Source organism: Poromitra crassiceps (genome assembly GCF_964638095.1).
Source record: "Poromitra crassiceps genome assembly, chromosome: 16".
Classification (NCBI taxonomy): Eukaryota; Metazoa; Chordata; class Actinopteri; order Beryciformes; family Melamphaidae; genus Poromitra; species Poromitra crassiceps.
Genome location: NC_139645.1, coordinates 1019708 through 1037653, shown reverse-complemented (window position 1 = coordinate 1037653; position 17946 = coordinate 1019708). Strand labels below are relative to the sequence as shown.

At 44.2% G+C, this 17946-nt stretch overlaps 1 protein-coding gene across 1 annotated transcript in view; it reads left to right on the top strand.

Moving 5' to 3' along the window:
- LOC310790975 (polycomb protein SCMH1-like) overlaps positions 1-17946 on the top strand; it is a gene marked incomplete at its 5' end in the record, with an annotated part of 37402 nt that overhangs the window by 14132 nt on the left and 5324 nt on the right. Inside the window, 4 exons of the mRNA XM_083652694.1 lie at positions 6891-7213; positions 11157-11283; positions 13214-13420; positions 15240-15407. Of these exons, the coding sequence (XP_083508820.1) occupies positions 6891-7213; positions 11157-11283; positions 13214-13420; positions 15240-15407 (825 nt within the window). The remainder of the gene's footprint in view (positions 1-6890; positions 7214-11156; positions 11284-13213; positions 13421-15239; positions 15408-17946) is intronic.

Sequence of the window (17946 nt, the reverse complement as noted above, 5' to 3'; positions counted from 1 at the left end):
AGAATACAATAATTCTATCAAATAATTATATATTCACAAGTAATGCCTCATTAAGAAACGCCACGTTGCACACAAGCCTATATCAAAGAGGCGCTTTTCCTTGGAGCCGCAATATGAGCAACCGTATTCCTCCAGATTAAGATGCCTTTTGTCTGAGGCACGTTCGAGAGCAGGGACTTTTCCCTCTGCTGCACATTGTTCCTGACACAGACAGAGAGAGAGAGAGCAGAGCGGGGCGATATCCCACTACGCCACTGTTTCCTGACTCTAGACCCTGAGGCAGAGCAGAGAGAGCAGAGCGCGGCGATATCTGACTATGCTGCTGTTTCCTGAACGCCAGACCCTGCCATCTTTCAGCTGGGAGTGTCTGAATAGGCTAGGGTTACACAGGGGGGACCTCTGTCTGCGAGTGTGTGTGTGCACGCGCGCGTGTGTGTGTGTGTGTGTGTGTGTGTGTACTTCAGAGGGAGAGCTTGCTAATGTGTGTGTGCATAAACCCGGCTTGCACTCAAACTCCAGGAGCCCCCCTCCCTTCCTTTCACCCATCTCAATCAGGACTCTTCTGATGCAGTTTAACCTTTGACCCCCCCACCTCCCTCCCCATCCCCCACCCACAGCTAACCCCTCCCCCCAAGCCTGGCTGAGAAGCAGGTGACTGATGCAGACTGTGGATATGGCCTCTATACAGATAACATGCAGAAAGCAGTGGTTCTCAAATGGGGGTCCGGGGACCCCCAGGGGTCCTCGAGGGGGTTCCAGGGGGTCCCCAGCCAAAAGGGGGGTCATTTATTTTCGCTATAAGTCCATTCGTAAGTAACACAATGACTCTTTTGGTCATGGGTTTTATACACTTCCTGTAATAAAACATCTAAAAGCATCAATCTTATGATCATATGGGGGTCCGTGGTCTAATCTTTGTCAGTTTAGGGGTCCTTCATGTGAAAAAAATTGAGAACCTCTGGCATAAAGGACTCCAAACGCCCCCTCCCCACCTCCACTCGCCCACACCCGCTCTTCCTCCTTCCCTCTCTCTCTCTCTCTCTCTCTCTCTCTCTCTCTCTCTCTCTCTCTCTCTCTCTCTCTCTCACTCCTCCCCTCTCCAGCCCCCCTATGCAAATCGGCCCCCCCACCCCTCCTCCCCCGCTCATTCATTGGGAGGGGAGCTCAGCACACAGACTAGTGGCTCTAAGCAGCAGCAACAGCCAGCCAGCCAGCCAGCAGCGTGGGCTTTGTTGTGGAGAAGAAGAGAGAGAGAGAGAGAGAGAGAGAGAGAGAGAGAGAGAGAGGGGAGAGAGACTTAACAAACACATCAGATCAAGACACAGAAAAGAGACAGTAAAGGGCAGATGAGGAGAGTGTGTTAGTGAGAGTCGCAGACGTCAACAGAACAGAAGGGAGAGAAGACCGGCGGCCCGACCAGAAAGAGTTGTTTCAAAGAGAGAACCAGGAAGCAACTGTACTCACTGACTGTTATTGTTGCGGACATTACTACTACTACTACTACTACTACTACTGCTGCTTACTACTACGAGTACTACACTGCTTGTAAATACGGCTAAAAGCACCACCAAGTTCTGCTTTGCCGGTGGGGATTTCCTGGTGAGTTTGAGTTTTTCCTTTTCGATTGAGTGCTCTGCTTTCTAGTCTGCCCACTCTTTTGTGCAAAAGCCAGAGGGGAAGAACTCTGTTCGGATTGAGACGTTTTCTTTGACCTGCACTATAGGACATGCTGTGTTTGAAGGCCTAGCTAGCACGCTGAGGAGATGAGATGTTTCTGAAGAACAAGAAAGTTTGCATGGAGCTAGTATCTAGCCCTGGCTTGTGTGGAAGTGGTTTTCCTGGGCCTCTTTCTTAGATCAGATCTTTTCTTTATGGCTGAAAGTCTTCTGATAGTAGTGAAGGAAATAGAAGCATCGATGTTCAGAAGCATTTTAGTTCATGATCCACTCAGATCAGGAAGTGAACTGAGCGGATATTCAGTTCCTTAATATTTGGGAAAATACATTTCAACACTGTAGCTCTACTCTCTTGAGCTGTAAAAGGAGGGAACAGAACAGAAAGCCAGTCTTTGTGTAGCATGTTCTTCTCACAGCCTCCCAGCTGGATGTAAATGATTCAAAGCTATTGTTTCATACACTTTTCTTCTCTTTGTTCAGGTCAGTTATATTATTATATATATTATATTAATATATATATATTAGCCAAACGGCTTCATCACTTCATATCTCCAGTATGTTAGTGTGCGTGTTTAGGCAGAATGACACCATGTAGAATCATGAAACTGGTTTTTTCCTTCGTTCTATAATGACACTGGGCACCACATGTGTTTTTCATCATGTGTTGCTCCTTCTCTTACTTTATAGCGTTGGGAATGGCTTTGAAAAAAGGCTCCGGCAAAGATCAGTGCAGATCAGACTTTTGCAGTATTCTGAGAATATATACATATACAATAATATATACACCCGTCTGTTACAGACATACAAGTCTGTTACAGACATACAAGATCAGTGGAGACTGGAGATCAGACGTTTGCAGTATTCTGAGAATATACACCCATCTGTTACAGACAAGATCAGTTCAAAGGTGGTCGTCCACGCAGGTCCAGGTGCCACAGAGGTGCTTGAACAAAGTGCAGTCTGAGCTGACCTTACTGTGTTTAGCCATGGTGAGAGTTTAGTACAGCAAAACACTGGAAGCTGTATCTTCTTCTTCTTCTTCTTCTACCACCTATGCACTATGCACACACTCACACACACCTGAGTCCTACTGAGTTTTTGTAGCCATGTGCTTCACATTCACTCAAAAGAACGGGCGTGACTCCTCAGACCATGTGTGTGTGTTTGTGTGTGTCTGCATGGGGTGTTTGTGTGTGTGTGTGTGTGTGTGTGTCTGCGTGGGGTGTTTGTGTGTGTCTGCGTGGGGTGTTTGTGTGTGTGTGTGTGTCTGCGTGGGGTGTTTGTGTGTGTGTGTGTGTGTGTGTGTGTGTGTCTGCGTGGGGTGTTTGTGTGTGTGTGTGTGTGTGTGTCTGCGTGGGGTGTTTGTGTGTGTGTGTGTGTCTGCGTGGGGTGTTTGTGTGTGTGTGTGTGTGTGTGTGTCTGCGTGGGGTGTTTGTGTGTGTGTGTGTGTGTGTGTCTGCGTGGGGTGTTTGTGTGTGTGTGTGTGTGTCTGCGTGGGGTGTTTGTGTGTGTATGTGTTTGTGTGTGTCTGCGTGGGGTGTTTGTGTGTGTGTGTGTGTGTGTCTGCGTGGGGTGTTTGTGTGTGTCTGCGTGGGGTGTGTGTTTGTGTGTGTGTCTGCGTGGAGTGTTTGTGTGTGTATGTGTGTGTGTGTGTGTGTCTGCGTGGGGTGTTTGTGTGTGTGTGTGTCTGCGTGGGGTGTTTGTGTGTGTGTGTCTGCGTGGGGTGTTTGTGTGTGTGTCTGTGTGGGGTGTTTGTGTGTGTGTGTGTGTCTGCGTGGGGTGTTTGTGTGTGTGTCTGCGTGGGGTGTTTGTGTGTGTGTCTGCGTGGGGTGTTTGTGTGTGTGTGTCTGCGTGGGGTGTGTGTTTGTGTGTGTGTGTGTCTGCGTGGGGTGTTTGTGTGTGTGTGTGTCTGCGTGGGGTGTTTGTGTGTGTGTGTGTGTGTGTGTGTCTGTGTGGGGTGTGTGTGGTGAGGGGTGCTTGGCATGTGGGGGGGGGGGGGGGGTGTAATTAGATGAGAGGCAACTCTGCCGAGCCCCTCCCCCCACCCCCCAGACAGCAGACACACTTCTCAGCGACCCCATTCTCATGCGTGTGCACACACACACACACACACACACACACACACACACACACAGACATGCACACGCACACACATGTTCCCCCAGGCCATGGCTTACACAGGTCAATGGGTCGGGTTGGAATGATATAGTCATGATCAGAACCATATGCCTCTGTTTTGTTGCTCAGTAGACATGCTACGCTACATGCTATGCTACATGCTACGCTACATGCTATGCTACATGCTACGCTACATGCTATGCTACATGCTACGCTACATGCTGCGCTACGGGACGCGCTGCACAGGGACGTTTTGGCTGGCAGACTTAATCCCAAACATTTTTTTATTACCGGTATCAAATCACAAACTGATTTATATTTATTCTGGTAAGAGTCAGTGTTTCACTTTGTTAAACTTAGAGGTAGATTTCTTGCACAAGTTGCAGTACTGTTCAAATAGAGATTTTTTTTGTTAATAAATAAATGAGATCCTTGGCATTGTGTGCGTGTGTGTGTGTGTGTGTGTGTGTGTGTGTGCATGTTGGGGTTGAGGTTCTTCCTGTGAGCGTTGTGTGTGGCCGGTCCTGGTGGGGCAGTAGAGAGCCTGGTCTTCACCCTCTGAAACAAAACACTCTTCTATTCTACGCCCACTTTCACTCATTTCTCAGAGAGGCGGGCCCTCAGAGAGAGGCGGGCCCTCAGAGAGGCCGGCCCTCAGAGAGGCCGGCCCTCAGAGAGGCGGGCCCTCAGAGACTACTGTAAAGCCCTCCATAGTCTTTCCATATCACTCGAGTCAAGGAGCCTCTGATGAAAGCTTCGGCCCCTGGAGAGCTTCCCCATGTGCACTCAGGGCCCCTGCTCTCAAGCTTGTATTGAAATAGGAGATGGTTATCACCCTCTCTCTCCCCCCTCTGCCTCTCTCTCTCTCTCTCTCTCTCTCTCACACACACACACACACACACACACACACACACACACACACACACACACACACACACACACATGATGATATGATGGTATCACAGTACTGGTCAGGCTAATGAAGACAGAAGGAGGTGGTGGTGCATCTGCTTTTGTCTTCTTTCCTAACAAAGCCTTTTCTCTCACTTTCTCTCTGTTTTAAAGGGACAGTTCACCCTAAAATCCAAAACACATATTTTTCCTCTCACCTGTAGGAACTATTTTCTTTTCCAGTCTCATGTAGGAATTAGCTAGCACCTAGCGGGTGTAGTTCGGTCAAAAGAAAATAGTTCCTCCATGAAACTGCTCATAACAAGGTCTGTGGATTATCTTGAGTAACGGGGTCATGATTTCTGGAAAGTGACATTGCTGTTGAGTTGATCAAATGTATTTCTTTGGCACTTTGAGCAGCACAAGCCGAGTGCCATCCAGTTCCATTGTATTGGAGAGAAGGCAGAAACTCTGCGGCCGATATCTCCCAAACTCAGGCAACTAACACAAAACGATATAGATGGATAAATAGCACTACAGGTGAGAGGGAATATATGTATTTTGGATTTTAGGGTGAGCTGTTCCTTTAACACCTCCACTTATGGGCATGATTGTCGTTTCTGAATTGCAAATTTTTATTTAATCTTTATTTAACCAGGCAAGTCATTAAGAACACATTCTTATTTACAATGGCGACCTGGCAAAAGGCAGGGCCTCTTGAGGGACAGGGGTAGGGACAAAAAAATATAATAATAATAATAATAAATGAAATATAAGTAGTTTAAAATGACAAGGCACATATCAGGACATATACAACACATCCTATACTTATGTCCCACACGTTAGTTACATAATATGTTCTCTCCTGAGCAAAGTCTTCTGTGTGCTGGCCACTAGGAAGTTGAACGGAGGTTAGCTTTTCACCGCTCTGTCGCTTTGTTAGCAACATATCTCAAAGTGAGCTCGGGCCTCACTGAGGCCAAAGATCTGCTTTAGTTTGGACCGATATATTATATCTGGGATTTCCTGCATTAGAGGATTATTGTTTTTTTTTGCCATAACTATTAGGCTGCTTTCACATGCAAATTTTTTACATTTCTTGAAAAAGCAAAGCTGGAAGACAAATGAAACACAAACAAAGCGTTTGACAGAGGCTGCACGGCACCGAGTGTCTTCTAGTTTAGCATGCAGCAGTATGTGCAAGTGCAACCATCACACTGTAATCACTATTTTTCATAATATACTATATTATGAAAAATATAGGAATATAATAGGAATGCAGTGGTCTTACTAGAAGGAGTGTGAGGAGAGGTGAGGAGAGGACCGGTGACTTTTGACTCCTTATGTCAGTTTGGGGCAGAGCTAAAGACAAAGGAGCTGCCAATCTCGTGGAGAATGGTGGAAAAGGGAAAACGTATCTCCTGCACAAGAACACTCAATTATTCATCATTCCCTCTCTTGTTTGTCTTTGTCCCCAAATGTCCTCTGCTGGCATTCATTTGAGGGGAGATTGGACAATCATCAATTATACTTTCCTCAGAAACGTGATTTTCTTTTCTCCAATACATGCAAACCATGGCTTAGCTGAATGATAACCTTTGTTTTATTCCTACTTTCTGTATTTGGTTAATTGTAGCATGGCGATTTGGATTTGTGTGTGTGTGTGTGTGTGTGTGTGTGTGTGTGTGTGTGTGTGTGTGTGCGTGTGCGTGTGTGTGTTTAGTAACCCTGTAATGTCTTAGATCAGGGACACTCAACTTGCTTTGCACGGGGGCCACTTTCGTGAAATGATAGAAGGCCAGGGGCCAGTTAATAAACAATCAATATACATTTTTCTGTAGCGGATTGTAGGTTTTTGGGGTGTCAGCCGGAGTTTAGTCTGACAATGTTGTGCACACCGGATAGTTAGTTAGGTTAAGTACATACATAAGTGCCTGGGTAGCGAGCAGACAGCAGTATTTGACAATTTAGCAGCTAAATCATAGATTATTGAAAGATATTCCATATTCCAGACTGAAATGCTATAACAGAAGTGGAGTATTGGCCAGAATGACATGAACATTTGGACACTTATTCAGCGGGCATCTTGCATGTTGTGTTGTTCAGGTGCACTGTAATTATTATTTTTTTCCAATTCCATCGCAGGCCACACAGTTGAGTATCACTGTCCATGCTCCATAACTCTCTCTCTCTCTTCTTTTCCAGTTACACTGCCCGGTGCCCTGCTTGCCCCGGTCTCTTCCAGCTCCGCCTCTCTGCCCTCTCGACAGTCCTCCTCCACGCCCTCGTCCTGCTCGTCCATGCAGACCTCCTACCGCCTGCCTAACCCCTTGCCGCCCCTCCCTGTGCGTAAGGGGGTCCGAGGTCGTCGGCCCAAATCCCAGACCATCGCCTTGCTCAAGGCCGTGGCCGAGGCAGCGGCGGCAGCAGCGGCGGTGAACGGGGCATCACAGGGTCCTGCCAGGAGCACTGGAGCTCAACTGGCCCCCAGACCACACAAGAAGAGAGGGCCCAAGCCTGGGAGCAAGGTGAGCTGGCATCAGAGGGGTTATCTATACGTGACCGCCTACTTCCTGCTTCAGCACTGTACCAGAGATTTTCATCCCCCATTTATTTTCCCACAGACATTTCGTAAAATGCTTATAAAATAGTTGTACTTGTTCAAACCAAACGGTACAGATATATTTAGAAACAGGAGAGATCGCATAACATTTCGCTCGGACCAAAACGTTAAAAAAATGCGGGGCTAAAGAAAATATTTTTTCGATGGTTTTTTTTAAGTTTTGGTCAGAGTGAAATGTTCTATGGTCTCTCCCGATTCTAAATATAGCTGAACCGTTTGGTTTGACCAAGTAAAACTATTTCTATACTCATTTTACGAAATGTCTATGGGAAAATAAATGGCAGATGAAAATCTCTGGTACAGAGCTGAAGCAGGAAGTGACGTTCACTTTGCCTCTCTATTGTGTTGTGTTGATGGAGAGGAGATGTTAGCCCTGTTCGGAATCCGTCCCTATCACAGAAATAGTGGACTATTTAGTGTGTCGCCATTTTTTTATAGTGTCCGAATTCTATACACTATAAACACTATAAAATACCCACAATGCACAGCGATTTCTAGTGAACAGCGAATGTACCCTACATTTTTGCCGGTATACCACAATGCAATGTGGTTGTCTTTGTCGAAGGAGAAGAAGAAAGTCGTTAGCTCGCGAGCTAAGAAGCTTGTGAGCTACTTCACCAGCAAAGCTTGCTATTAGGAGACAGCACCATAGTTGTCAAAACCACACATGCACGTAATTAGAATTTCAACCATTTATTTAGGCTTTAGCGGTCAAAACATGCAACACCAACACTACCTGAGGACATCTCAATCTGCTCGTGAGCTCAGTTGTTTATGTGATAGTGGGTGCAGATTGCTTGCGTCACATGAATACCTGACGCATCTGGTGACGCAATGATCTCCAGGAAAAAAATGTGTGTAGTGTCTGAAACTCATTTAGATCATTCCCCATATAGTTCACTATATCATAAACACTACATATAGTTCACTATATGTAGTGTTTATCATAGTTCACTATATGGTAAACACTACATATAGTTCACTATATGTAGTGTTTATCATAGTTCACTATATGGTAAACACTACATATAGTTCACTATATGTAGTGTTTATCATATAGTTCACTATATTATAAACACTACATATAGTGAACTATATGTAGTGTTTATCATATAGTTCACTATATTATAAACACTACATATAGTGAACTATATGTAGTGTTTATCATAGTTCACTATATTATAAACACTACATATAGTTCACTATATGTAGTGTTTATCATAGTTCACTATATGGTAAACACTACATATAGTTCACTATATGATAAACACTACATAGTTCACTATATGTAGTGTTTATCATAGTTCACTATATGGTAAACACTACATATAGTTCACTATATGTAGTGTTTATCATATAGTTCACTATATTATAAACACTACATATAGTTCACTATATGTAGTGTTTATCATAGTTCACTATATGGTAAACACTACATATAGTTCACTATATGTAGTGTTTATCATAGTTCACTATATGGTAAACACTACATATAGTTCACTATATGTAGTGTTTATCATATAGTTCACTATATTATAAACACTACATATAGTGAACTATATGTAGTGTTTACCATATAGTTCACTATATTATAAACACTACATATAGTTCACTATATGTAGTGTTTATCATAGTTCACTATATGGTAAACACTACATATAGTTCACTATATGTAGTGTTTATCATAGTTCACTATATGGTAAACACTACATATAGTTCACTATATGTAGTGTTTATCATATAGTTCACTATATTATAAACACTACATATAGTGAACTATATGTAGTGTTTATCATATAGTTCACTATATTATAAACACTACATATAGTGAACTATATGTAGTGTTTATCATAGTTCACTATATTATAAACACTACATATAGTTCACTATATGTAGTGTTTATCATAGTTCACTATATGGTAAACACTACATATAGTTCACTATATGTAGTGTTTATCATATAGTTCACTATATGGTAAACACTACATATAGTTCACTATATGATAAACACTACATAGTTCACTATATGTAGTGTTTATCATAGTTCACTATATGGTAAACACTACATATAGTTCACTATATGTAGTGTTTATCATATAGTTCACTATATGGTAAACACTACATATAGTTCACTATATGATAAACACTACATAGTTCACTATATGTAGTGTTTATCATAGTTCACTATATGATAAACACTACATATAGTTCACTATATGTAGTGTTTACCATATAGTGAACTATATTATAAACACTACATATAGTTCACTATATGTAGTGTTTATCATAGTTCACTATATGGTAAACACTACATATAGTTCACTATATGTAGTGTTTATCATAGTTCACTATATGGTAAACACTACATATAGTTCACTATATGTAGTGTTTATCATATAGTTCACTATATGGTAAACACTACATATAGTGAACTATATGTAGTGTTTATCATAGTTCACTATATGGTAAACACTACATATAGTTCACTATATGTAGTGTTTATCATAGTTCACTATATGGTAAACACTACATATAGTTCACTATATGTAGTGTTTATCATATAGTTCACTATATTATAAACACTACATATAGTTCACTATATGTAGTGTTTATCATAGTTCACTATATGGTAAACACTACATATAGTTCACTATATGTAGTGTTTATCATATAGTTCACTATATGGTAAACACTACATATAGTTCACTATATGATAAACACTACATAGTTCACTATATGTAGTGTTTATCATATAGTTCACTATATGATAAACACTACATAGTTCACTATATGTAGTGTTTATCATATAGTTCACTATATGGTAAACACTACATAGTTCACTATATGTAGTGTTTATCATATAGTTCACTATATGATAAACACTACATATAGAAACATATACCGTAGTTCACTATATGATAAACACTATCTGGGAATAGTGAGTCAGTGAATGAGTGAATGATTCTGAATGCGGCTAATGTCTCAGGTGGACTCTGATGTTGGAGGGAGGAGGTGTTTTGTGCATTTTGACACATTGAACAGCTTTGCTTTAGAAGAAGTTGTTTTGTGGATTTTGACACAATTGAACAGCTTTGCTTTAGAAGAAGGTGTTTTGTGGATTTTGACACAATTGAACAGCTTTGCTTTAGAAGAAGGTGTTTTGTGGATTTTGACACAATTGAACAGCTTTGCTTTAGAAGAAGGTGTTTTGTGGATTTTGACACATTGAACAGCTTTGCTTTAGAAGAAGGTGTTTTGTGGATTTTGACACATTGAACAGCTTTGCTTTAGAAGAAGGTGTTTTGTGGATTTTGACACAATTGAACAGCTTTGCTTTAGAAGAAGGTGTTTTGTGGATTTTGACACATTGAACAGCTTTGCTTTAGAAGAAGGTGTTTTGTGGATTTTGACACAATTGAACAGCTTTGCTTTAGAAGAAGGTGTTTTGTGGATTTTGACACATTGAACAGCTTTGCTTTAGAAGAAGGTGTTTTGTGGATTTTGACACAATTGAACAGCTTTGCTTTAGAAGAAGGTGTTTTGTGGATTTTGACACATTGAACAGCTTTGCTTTAGAAGAAGGTGTTTTGTGGATTTTGACACATTGAACAGCTTTGCTTTAGAATAAGGTGTTTTGTGGATTTTGACACAATTGAACAGCTTTGCTTTAGAAGAAGTTGTTTTGTGGATTTTGACACATGAACAGCTTTGCTTTAGAAGAAGTTGCCACACATGTTCCTCAGGTAGAAAACATGTGAAGGAGCAACAATAAGAAATCATGAACTAACAGACTGTGACGATTAGAGAGGGTTAATGAGAGAGGGTACGTTTGTTTTGCGCTCCAGAGGAAGCCCCGGGTGGTGCCGTCCCTGGGGGCGTCATCAGTGACAGCCTCGCCCCCAGAGACCAGAGCGAGCTCCAGCCACGCCTCAGCGGACAACAACCATAGCAACAGCCCAAATGTGGTTTGCACAGGTAAATGTGGTTTGCTCAGGTAAATGTGGTTTGCACAGGTAAATGTGGTTTGCACAGGTAAATGAGAGAACAGATACAATTCATTCCAGACTGAATGTATATTAGGGATGGGCATTTTAAGCAATTTAAATACTCGAGTACACTCCTTTTATTATGAACAAGTGCTCGAGTACTCACGCGGGCTGTGTGATTACTATGGTAATGACTGAGCAGGGGTAATCTGCTGTGTATGGGGCTGTTCACACATAAAGGTTTGCATGTTTGCATGGAAAAAGCACTACCTGGAGCATTTTTTGTCAGGAGAGGGACTGACTGTGATATTAGGTGACGCTAAGCTAACATCTAAAGTAGAGGTCGACCGATATTGCTTTTTCAATGGCCGATGCCGATGCCGATCTTTAGAGAGCAGGGCGGCCGATGGCCGATATATAATGCCGATTATTATTATTTTTTTCATTCGATAAAATACGATTAAAATAAACTCCTCAAAAAAAGTTTGGAAACGTTATTTTGCTCGATTATTTCTCCCCTTTAATAATACCAATTGGTATTGTATTTTATATAGTTGGAAAGCCTGATTAGTCACCTTTACAACGGGATACAAGTTGTAAGGATTGTGCATTCGTGGAATGAGAAACACACAGCTAAACGTGTGGGTAGCGCCCCCAAAAAATGTGCAATATTCTTCTGTTGGTATATTTTTTTTAAAGAAATCTAGTAGCCTAGATTTCCATTATCCATTCATGCACATTGAAAATCGAATATAACATTATACTGTAGGCCTACATCTAATATAAGATGTTATCTTAGCCAGTACAGTAACATGTTTTTGATTATTCTTTTTATTAAATAGAAAAATACATTGGGTTATGCGGTATAGATTTCAGTAGTGACTGGTAGGCTATAGCGAGAGAGCAGTATGTCAGAGAACTCATTCATGCACTGTTCTATACATTAACAATAATAATAATAATAATAATGTAACTGTTTAGATTTGCTGTCATTTGATGGGAGAAGTGTGTTTGCAGAAGATGGTGGTGACTGAGGAAACGTAACGTTACAGTAGGCTCATGGGTGCATGAGAAGACTCACATTCAGTGGCGGACTGCATAATCGGGCACGTCGGGCAAATGCCCGGTGGCCTGGCCTGGCCTGCCAAAAAAAAAAAAAAAAAAAAAAAATTTGCAGGCCGATGCCGATTAATTAAAAATGCCAATAATCGGCCCCAATTAATCGGCTGGCCGATTAATCGGTCGACCTCTAATCTAAAGCCTACCTTTAGACAGTATCTCCGATGGATGGCATTAGCGATTTGGAGCAGACAAGTTGTGAAACAAGTGAAGGCATTTCCAATACATGTCCATTGTTGCTGAATAGTGATCACCATGATGCGATTGTCTCCCAAAAAGTTCAAAATAATGTTACTTAAACAAAAGTAAATAGCTTATTGATGCACGTTGGAGGAGAAAAGGTATTTCAACGAATGAAGCAGCATCCTTGTATCAAAATACTCGTTGTGATGTTATATGGTGTGAAACTGTGGCTGTAACGCATTACTCAAAATGAATAAGGTTACAATAAGCGTTTTATTTTGAAAGCAACAAAGCGGATGACGTACTTGTACATTCTGGCTGACTTGACGCCCGTGCAGTTCATGCTGCCAGATCCACATGACGATGCGTGTGTAGATCTTTCTAGACCATTTTTAAAGGGGTGAGGAGTGGGGCGAGTACCCGAACAGCAGAAACGTTACTCGAGTACTGACGTTATGAACGAGTGCTCGAGTACCCGAGTACTCGCGCCCATCCCTAATGTATATACGCATGTTCAACAGTCTACCAAAATGTGATTTGACTGTGTTGGAGACGACACCAAACGATGTAGTTCTGCTAATTGTGACTCGTGTCTCCCTCTTGCTGTCTGGTCCCAGTGTGTGTGTATGTGAACAAGCACGGGGACTATGGTCCACATCTGGACCATAAACTAGTGCAGCAGCTTCCGGACCACTTTGGCCCGGCGCCGGTGAATGCGGTGCTGCAGCAGGCGGTCCAGGCCTGCGTGGACTGCACCTACCAGCCCTCTGTGCTGCTCTCCTTCCTACAGAGCCAGGCTCACACAGGGGGAGAGGTCATCAGAGGTAAGCATCACAACTAGCACACATCATTACCAGCCTGGACCTTTGGTTAAGTCAAGTTTATTTGTATATAGCCCTAATTCACAAGCATGTGTCTCAGAGGGCTCCACAGAGAGTATGTCTAGCTAAATCTAGCTGATACAACAATAACAATAACAATAATAATAATAAGAACAACATGGTTGAACAATCTTATGTTAGATAGTGGCTTTAAATCAGCTGCTGTGTTCTCATTGCTAGATGCTCTAGTTCCATGTGAAGATGTAGCATAGCAGCAAGCTGCTTAACCCATTGATACCTGATGCAGCATTTGTGTGTGTATCCCTTTAAGACCGCGAACCGCGTTAACGCGGTTCGCGGTCTTAAAGGGATACGCACACAAATGAGGGATATACATGCAAATGCTGCATCAGGTATCAATGGGTTAAGCCAGATTATAAACAGTCTCTAGATGAGTGCTTCTCAACCTGTGGTACGGGTACCACTGGTGCTACGCGGGGCTCCCTCCCTCTCATACCTTCTTAGGGGACATTCACACCAAAAGCCTTTTTTTCAGTCAGAACGCTATGAAAATCATGTTGAGAGAGCGCTTCCATTGTGCACAAAACACAGCGCACGGAGCGTTTCTTTTGTGCTCCGTTTGTTTTCCCCTGCAGTCGCGTGCAGTACAGATCAGAACACAACGACCACACGGACGGTAGCCAGCTAGTTTTGTCTGTTTGATGTTGTTCACTGTCAACACGAAAGCCAGATTATTGCCAATTCTGGCAGCAGCGGAGGTTGAAAATCCCTCGGGAGGAGAAAAGGTAGTTGGAGTGAAAAAGACGATCAGGGTGCTTTTCCTCAATGTTCAACTTTTTTCAGCTTTAAAACGCTCCACAGCGCTCCTCCAAAAACAACAGACGCCACCAGCGCTGAAACGCCAGGTGCGTTCATTAAAAGAGGAGCACGTTTAGCGCGTCCTTACATAGAGAATGAACTGCAGAAAGACGCTGGCAGCTCCAAAAACGCTTTTGGTCTGAATGTCCCCTTATGGTGGTTATTTCTAGGAGTGGTACTTAGTTTCCACAAACAGCCAGCCATCCTTAGCCAGGCTAGAGGGAAGCTCCAGCTCCAGTTGAAAGCAGGCTGAAGACAGCCAGTGTTTGTGTGAAGGCAGTGAGATATATTCTAATGTATTCCTCACACCAAATAGAAGCAAGGGGCGAGTCTGGATAGGCAATCAGCCAGGTGAAATTGGTTTAAGCACACACTCACAGGGCATGAATGGCACTTGGCCGTGTGTGTGCGTGTGCGTGTGTGTGTGTGTGTGTGTGTGTGTGTGTGGATTTAGAGAGAGAATAAAAGACAGTGCCCGTGGCAGCAGCTGATGTGAGCACTGTGTCTGTAATGAGAAGTGACATGTGCGTCTAACCTGGTTTGGGATGCAGGGATTGGCTCTCCCTGGGGGGCTGGCCTGTGAATGGATGGGTGTGGTGGTGTGGGGGGCGGGGGCTAGATTTAAGGGGATAGAGGCACATTTTGGGGATTTGTGCAGGCTTGGCAGAGGGGAGGGGCTATGGGGGGGGGGGGGGGGGGCTGAGGTGAGGGGGGGTGGTGCCAAGGGGCCAGAATTGCTGCTTTGGGCTTATAAAGGGAGGGTGCTAACCCTAAACCATCTGCTGTTTGTCTTTGGTTGTGGATGTGTGTGTGTGTGTGTGTGTGTGTGTGTGTGTGTGTGTGTGAATGCGTATGCGTATGCGTATGCGTGTGTGTCTGTGTGTGTGTGTGTGTGGAGTGGAGTGGACGTATGCTAACTAGCTGTGTGCTTTGTGACCTCCAGTGCGGTCGGAGCATGGTATCCGCTACGTGAAGCTGCCCTGCGCCTCCAGTGCTTCCTCTGTGCTGCGCTTCCTGGAGACGATGTGCCAGCATCTGCAGAGCGAGTGTCTGTTCAGCTCACAGCCCTTCAGCCCCTTCAGTAGACACCACTACAACAGGACCAAGTCAGGTGGGTTCAGCACCTTCAGTAGACACCACTACAACAGGACCAAGTCAGGTGGGTTCAGCACCTTCAGTAGACACCACTACAACAGGACCAAGTCAGGTGGGTTCAGCACCTTCAGTAGACACCACTACAACAGGACCAAGTCAGGTGGGTTCAGCACCTTCAGTAGACACCACTACAACAGGACCAAGTCAGGTGGGTTCAGCACCTTCAGTAGACACCACTACAACAGGACCAAGTCAGGTGGGTTCAGCACCTTCAGTAGACACCACTACAACAGGACCAAGTCAGGTGGGTTCAGCACCTTCAGTAGACACCACTACAACAGGACCAAGTCAGGTGGGTTCAGCACCTTCAGTAGACACCACTACAACAGGACCAAGTCAGGTGGGTTCAGCCCCTTCAGTAGACACCACTACAACAGGACTAAGTCAGGTGGGTTCAGCACCTTCAGTAGACACCACTACAACAGGACCAAGTCAGGTGGGCTCAGCACCTTCAGTAGACACCACTACAACAGGACTAAGTCAGGTGGGTTCAGCACCTTCAGTAGACACCACTACAACAGGACCAAGTCAGGTGGGTTCAGCACCTTCAGTAGACACCACTACAACAGGACCAAGTCAGGTGGGTTCAGCCCCTTCAGTAGACACCACTACAACAGGACTAAGTCAGGTGGGTTCAGCACCTTCAGTAGACACCACTACAACAGGACCAAGTCAGGTGGGTTCAGCACCTTCAGTAGACACCACTACAACAGGACCAAGTCAGGTGGGTTCAGCACCTTCAGTAGACACCACTACAACAGGACTAAGTCAGGTGGGTTCAGCACCTTCAGTAGACACCACTACAACAGGACTAAGTCAGGTGGGTTCAGCACCTTCAGTAGACACCACTACAACAGGACCAAGTCAGGTGGGTTCAGCACCTTCAGTAGACACCACTACAACAGGACCAAGTCAGGTGGGTTCAGCACCTTCAGTAGACACCACTACAACAGGACTAAGTCAGGTGGGTTCAGCACCTTCAGTAGACACCACTACAACAGGACTAAGTCAGGTGGGTTCAGCACCTTCAGTAGACACCACTACAACAGGACTAAGTCAGGTGGGTTCAGCACCTTCAGTAGACACCACTACAACAGGACTAAGTCAGGTGGGTTCAGCACCTTTAGTAGACACCACTACAACAGGACTAAGTCAGGTGGGTTCAGCACCTTCAGTAGACACCACTACAACAGGACTAAGTCAGGTGGGTTCAGCACCTTCAGTAGACACCACTACAACAGGACTAAGTCAGGTGGGTTCAGCACCTTCAGTAGACACCACTACAACAGGACCAAGTCAGGTGGGTTCAGCACCTTCAGTAGACACCACTACAACAGGACCAAGTCAGGTGGGTTCAGCACCTTCAGTAGACACCACTACAACAGGACCAAGTCAGGTGGGTTCAGCACCTTCAGTAGACACCACTACAACAGGACTAAGTCAGGTGGGTTCAGCACCTTCAGTAGACACCACTACAACAGGACTAAGTCAGGTGGGTTCAGCACCTTCAGTAGACACCACTACAACAGGACCAAGTCAGGTGGGTTCAGCACCTTCAGTAGACACCACTACAACAGGACTAAGTCAGGTGGGTTCAGCACCTTCAGTAGACACCACTACAACAGGACCAAGTCAGGTGGGTTCAGCACCTTCAGTAGACACCACTACAACAGGACCAAGTCAGGTGGGTTCAGCACCTTTAGTAGACACCACTACAACAGGACCAAGTCAGGTGGGTTCAGCACCTTCAGTAGACACCACTACAACAGGACTAAGTCAGGTGGGCTCAGCACCTTCAGTAGACACCACTACAACAGGACCAAGTCAGGTGGGTTCAGCACCTTCAGTAGACACCACTACAACAGGACCAAGTCAGGTGGGTTCAGCACCTTTAGTAGACACCACTACAACAGGACTAAGTCAGGTGGGCTCAGCACCTTCAGTAGACACCACTACAACAGGACTAAGTCAGGTGGGTTCAGCACCTTCAGTAGACACCACTACAACAGGACCAAGTCAGGTGGGTTCAGCACCTTCAGTAGACACCACTACAACAGGACTAAGTCAGGTGGGTTCAGCACCTTCAGTAGACACCACTACAACAGGACTAAGTCAGGTGGGTTCAGCACCTTCAGTAGACACCACTACAACAGGACTAAGTCAGGTGGGTTCAGCACCTTCAGTAGACACCACTACAACAGGACTAAGTCAAAAAGCTCAATTATACAAAATTTTCATATGGAAATAAATGCGTCCGTTTCACACGGTGTAACGTCACTGCCCACATACTTCCATGCGTCTTTCACGTTGGTATCGTGTTAAGCAATACAGCCACTAGTGGGCAGTAGATACTGAAATGTCTTGAGTGTGGGGCAGAAAGCTACGTACGGACAGAAAGCTCTGTCTGTATATGCGTATCCGTATTTAACGTTGAGCTTAATTGGGCCTTTAGATGTGACTAGATGTTGTCAGCAAACAGTGTCACACAGCGATGT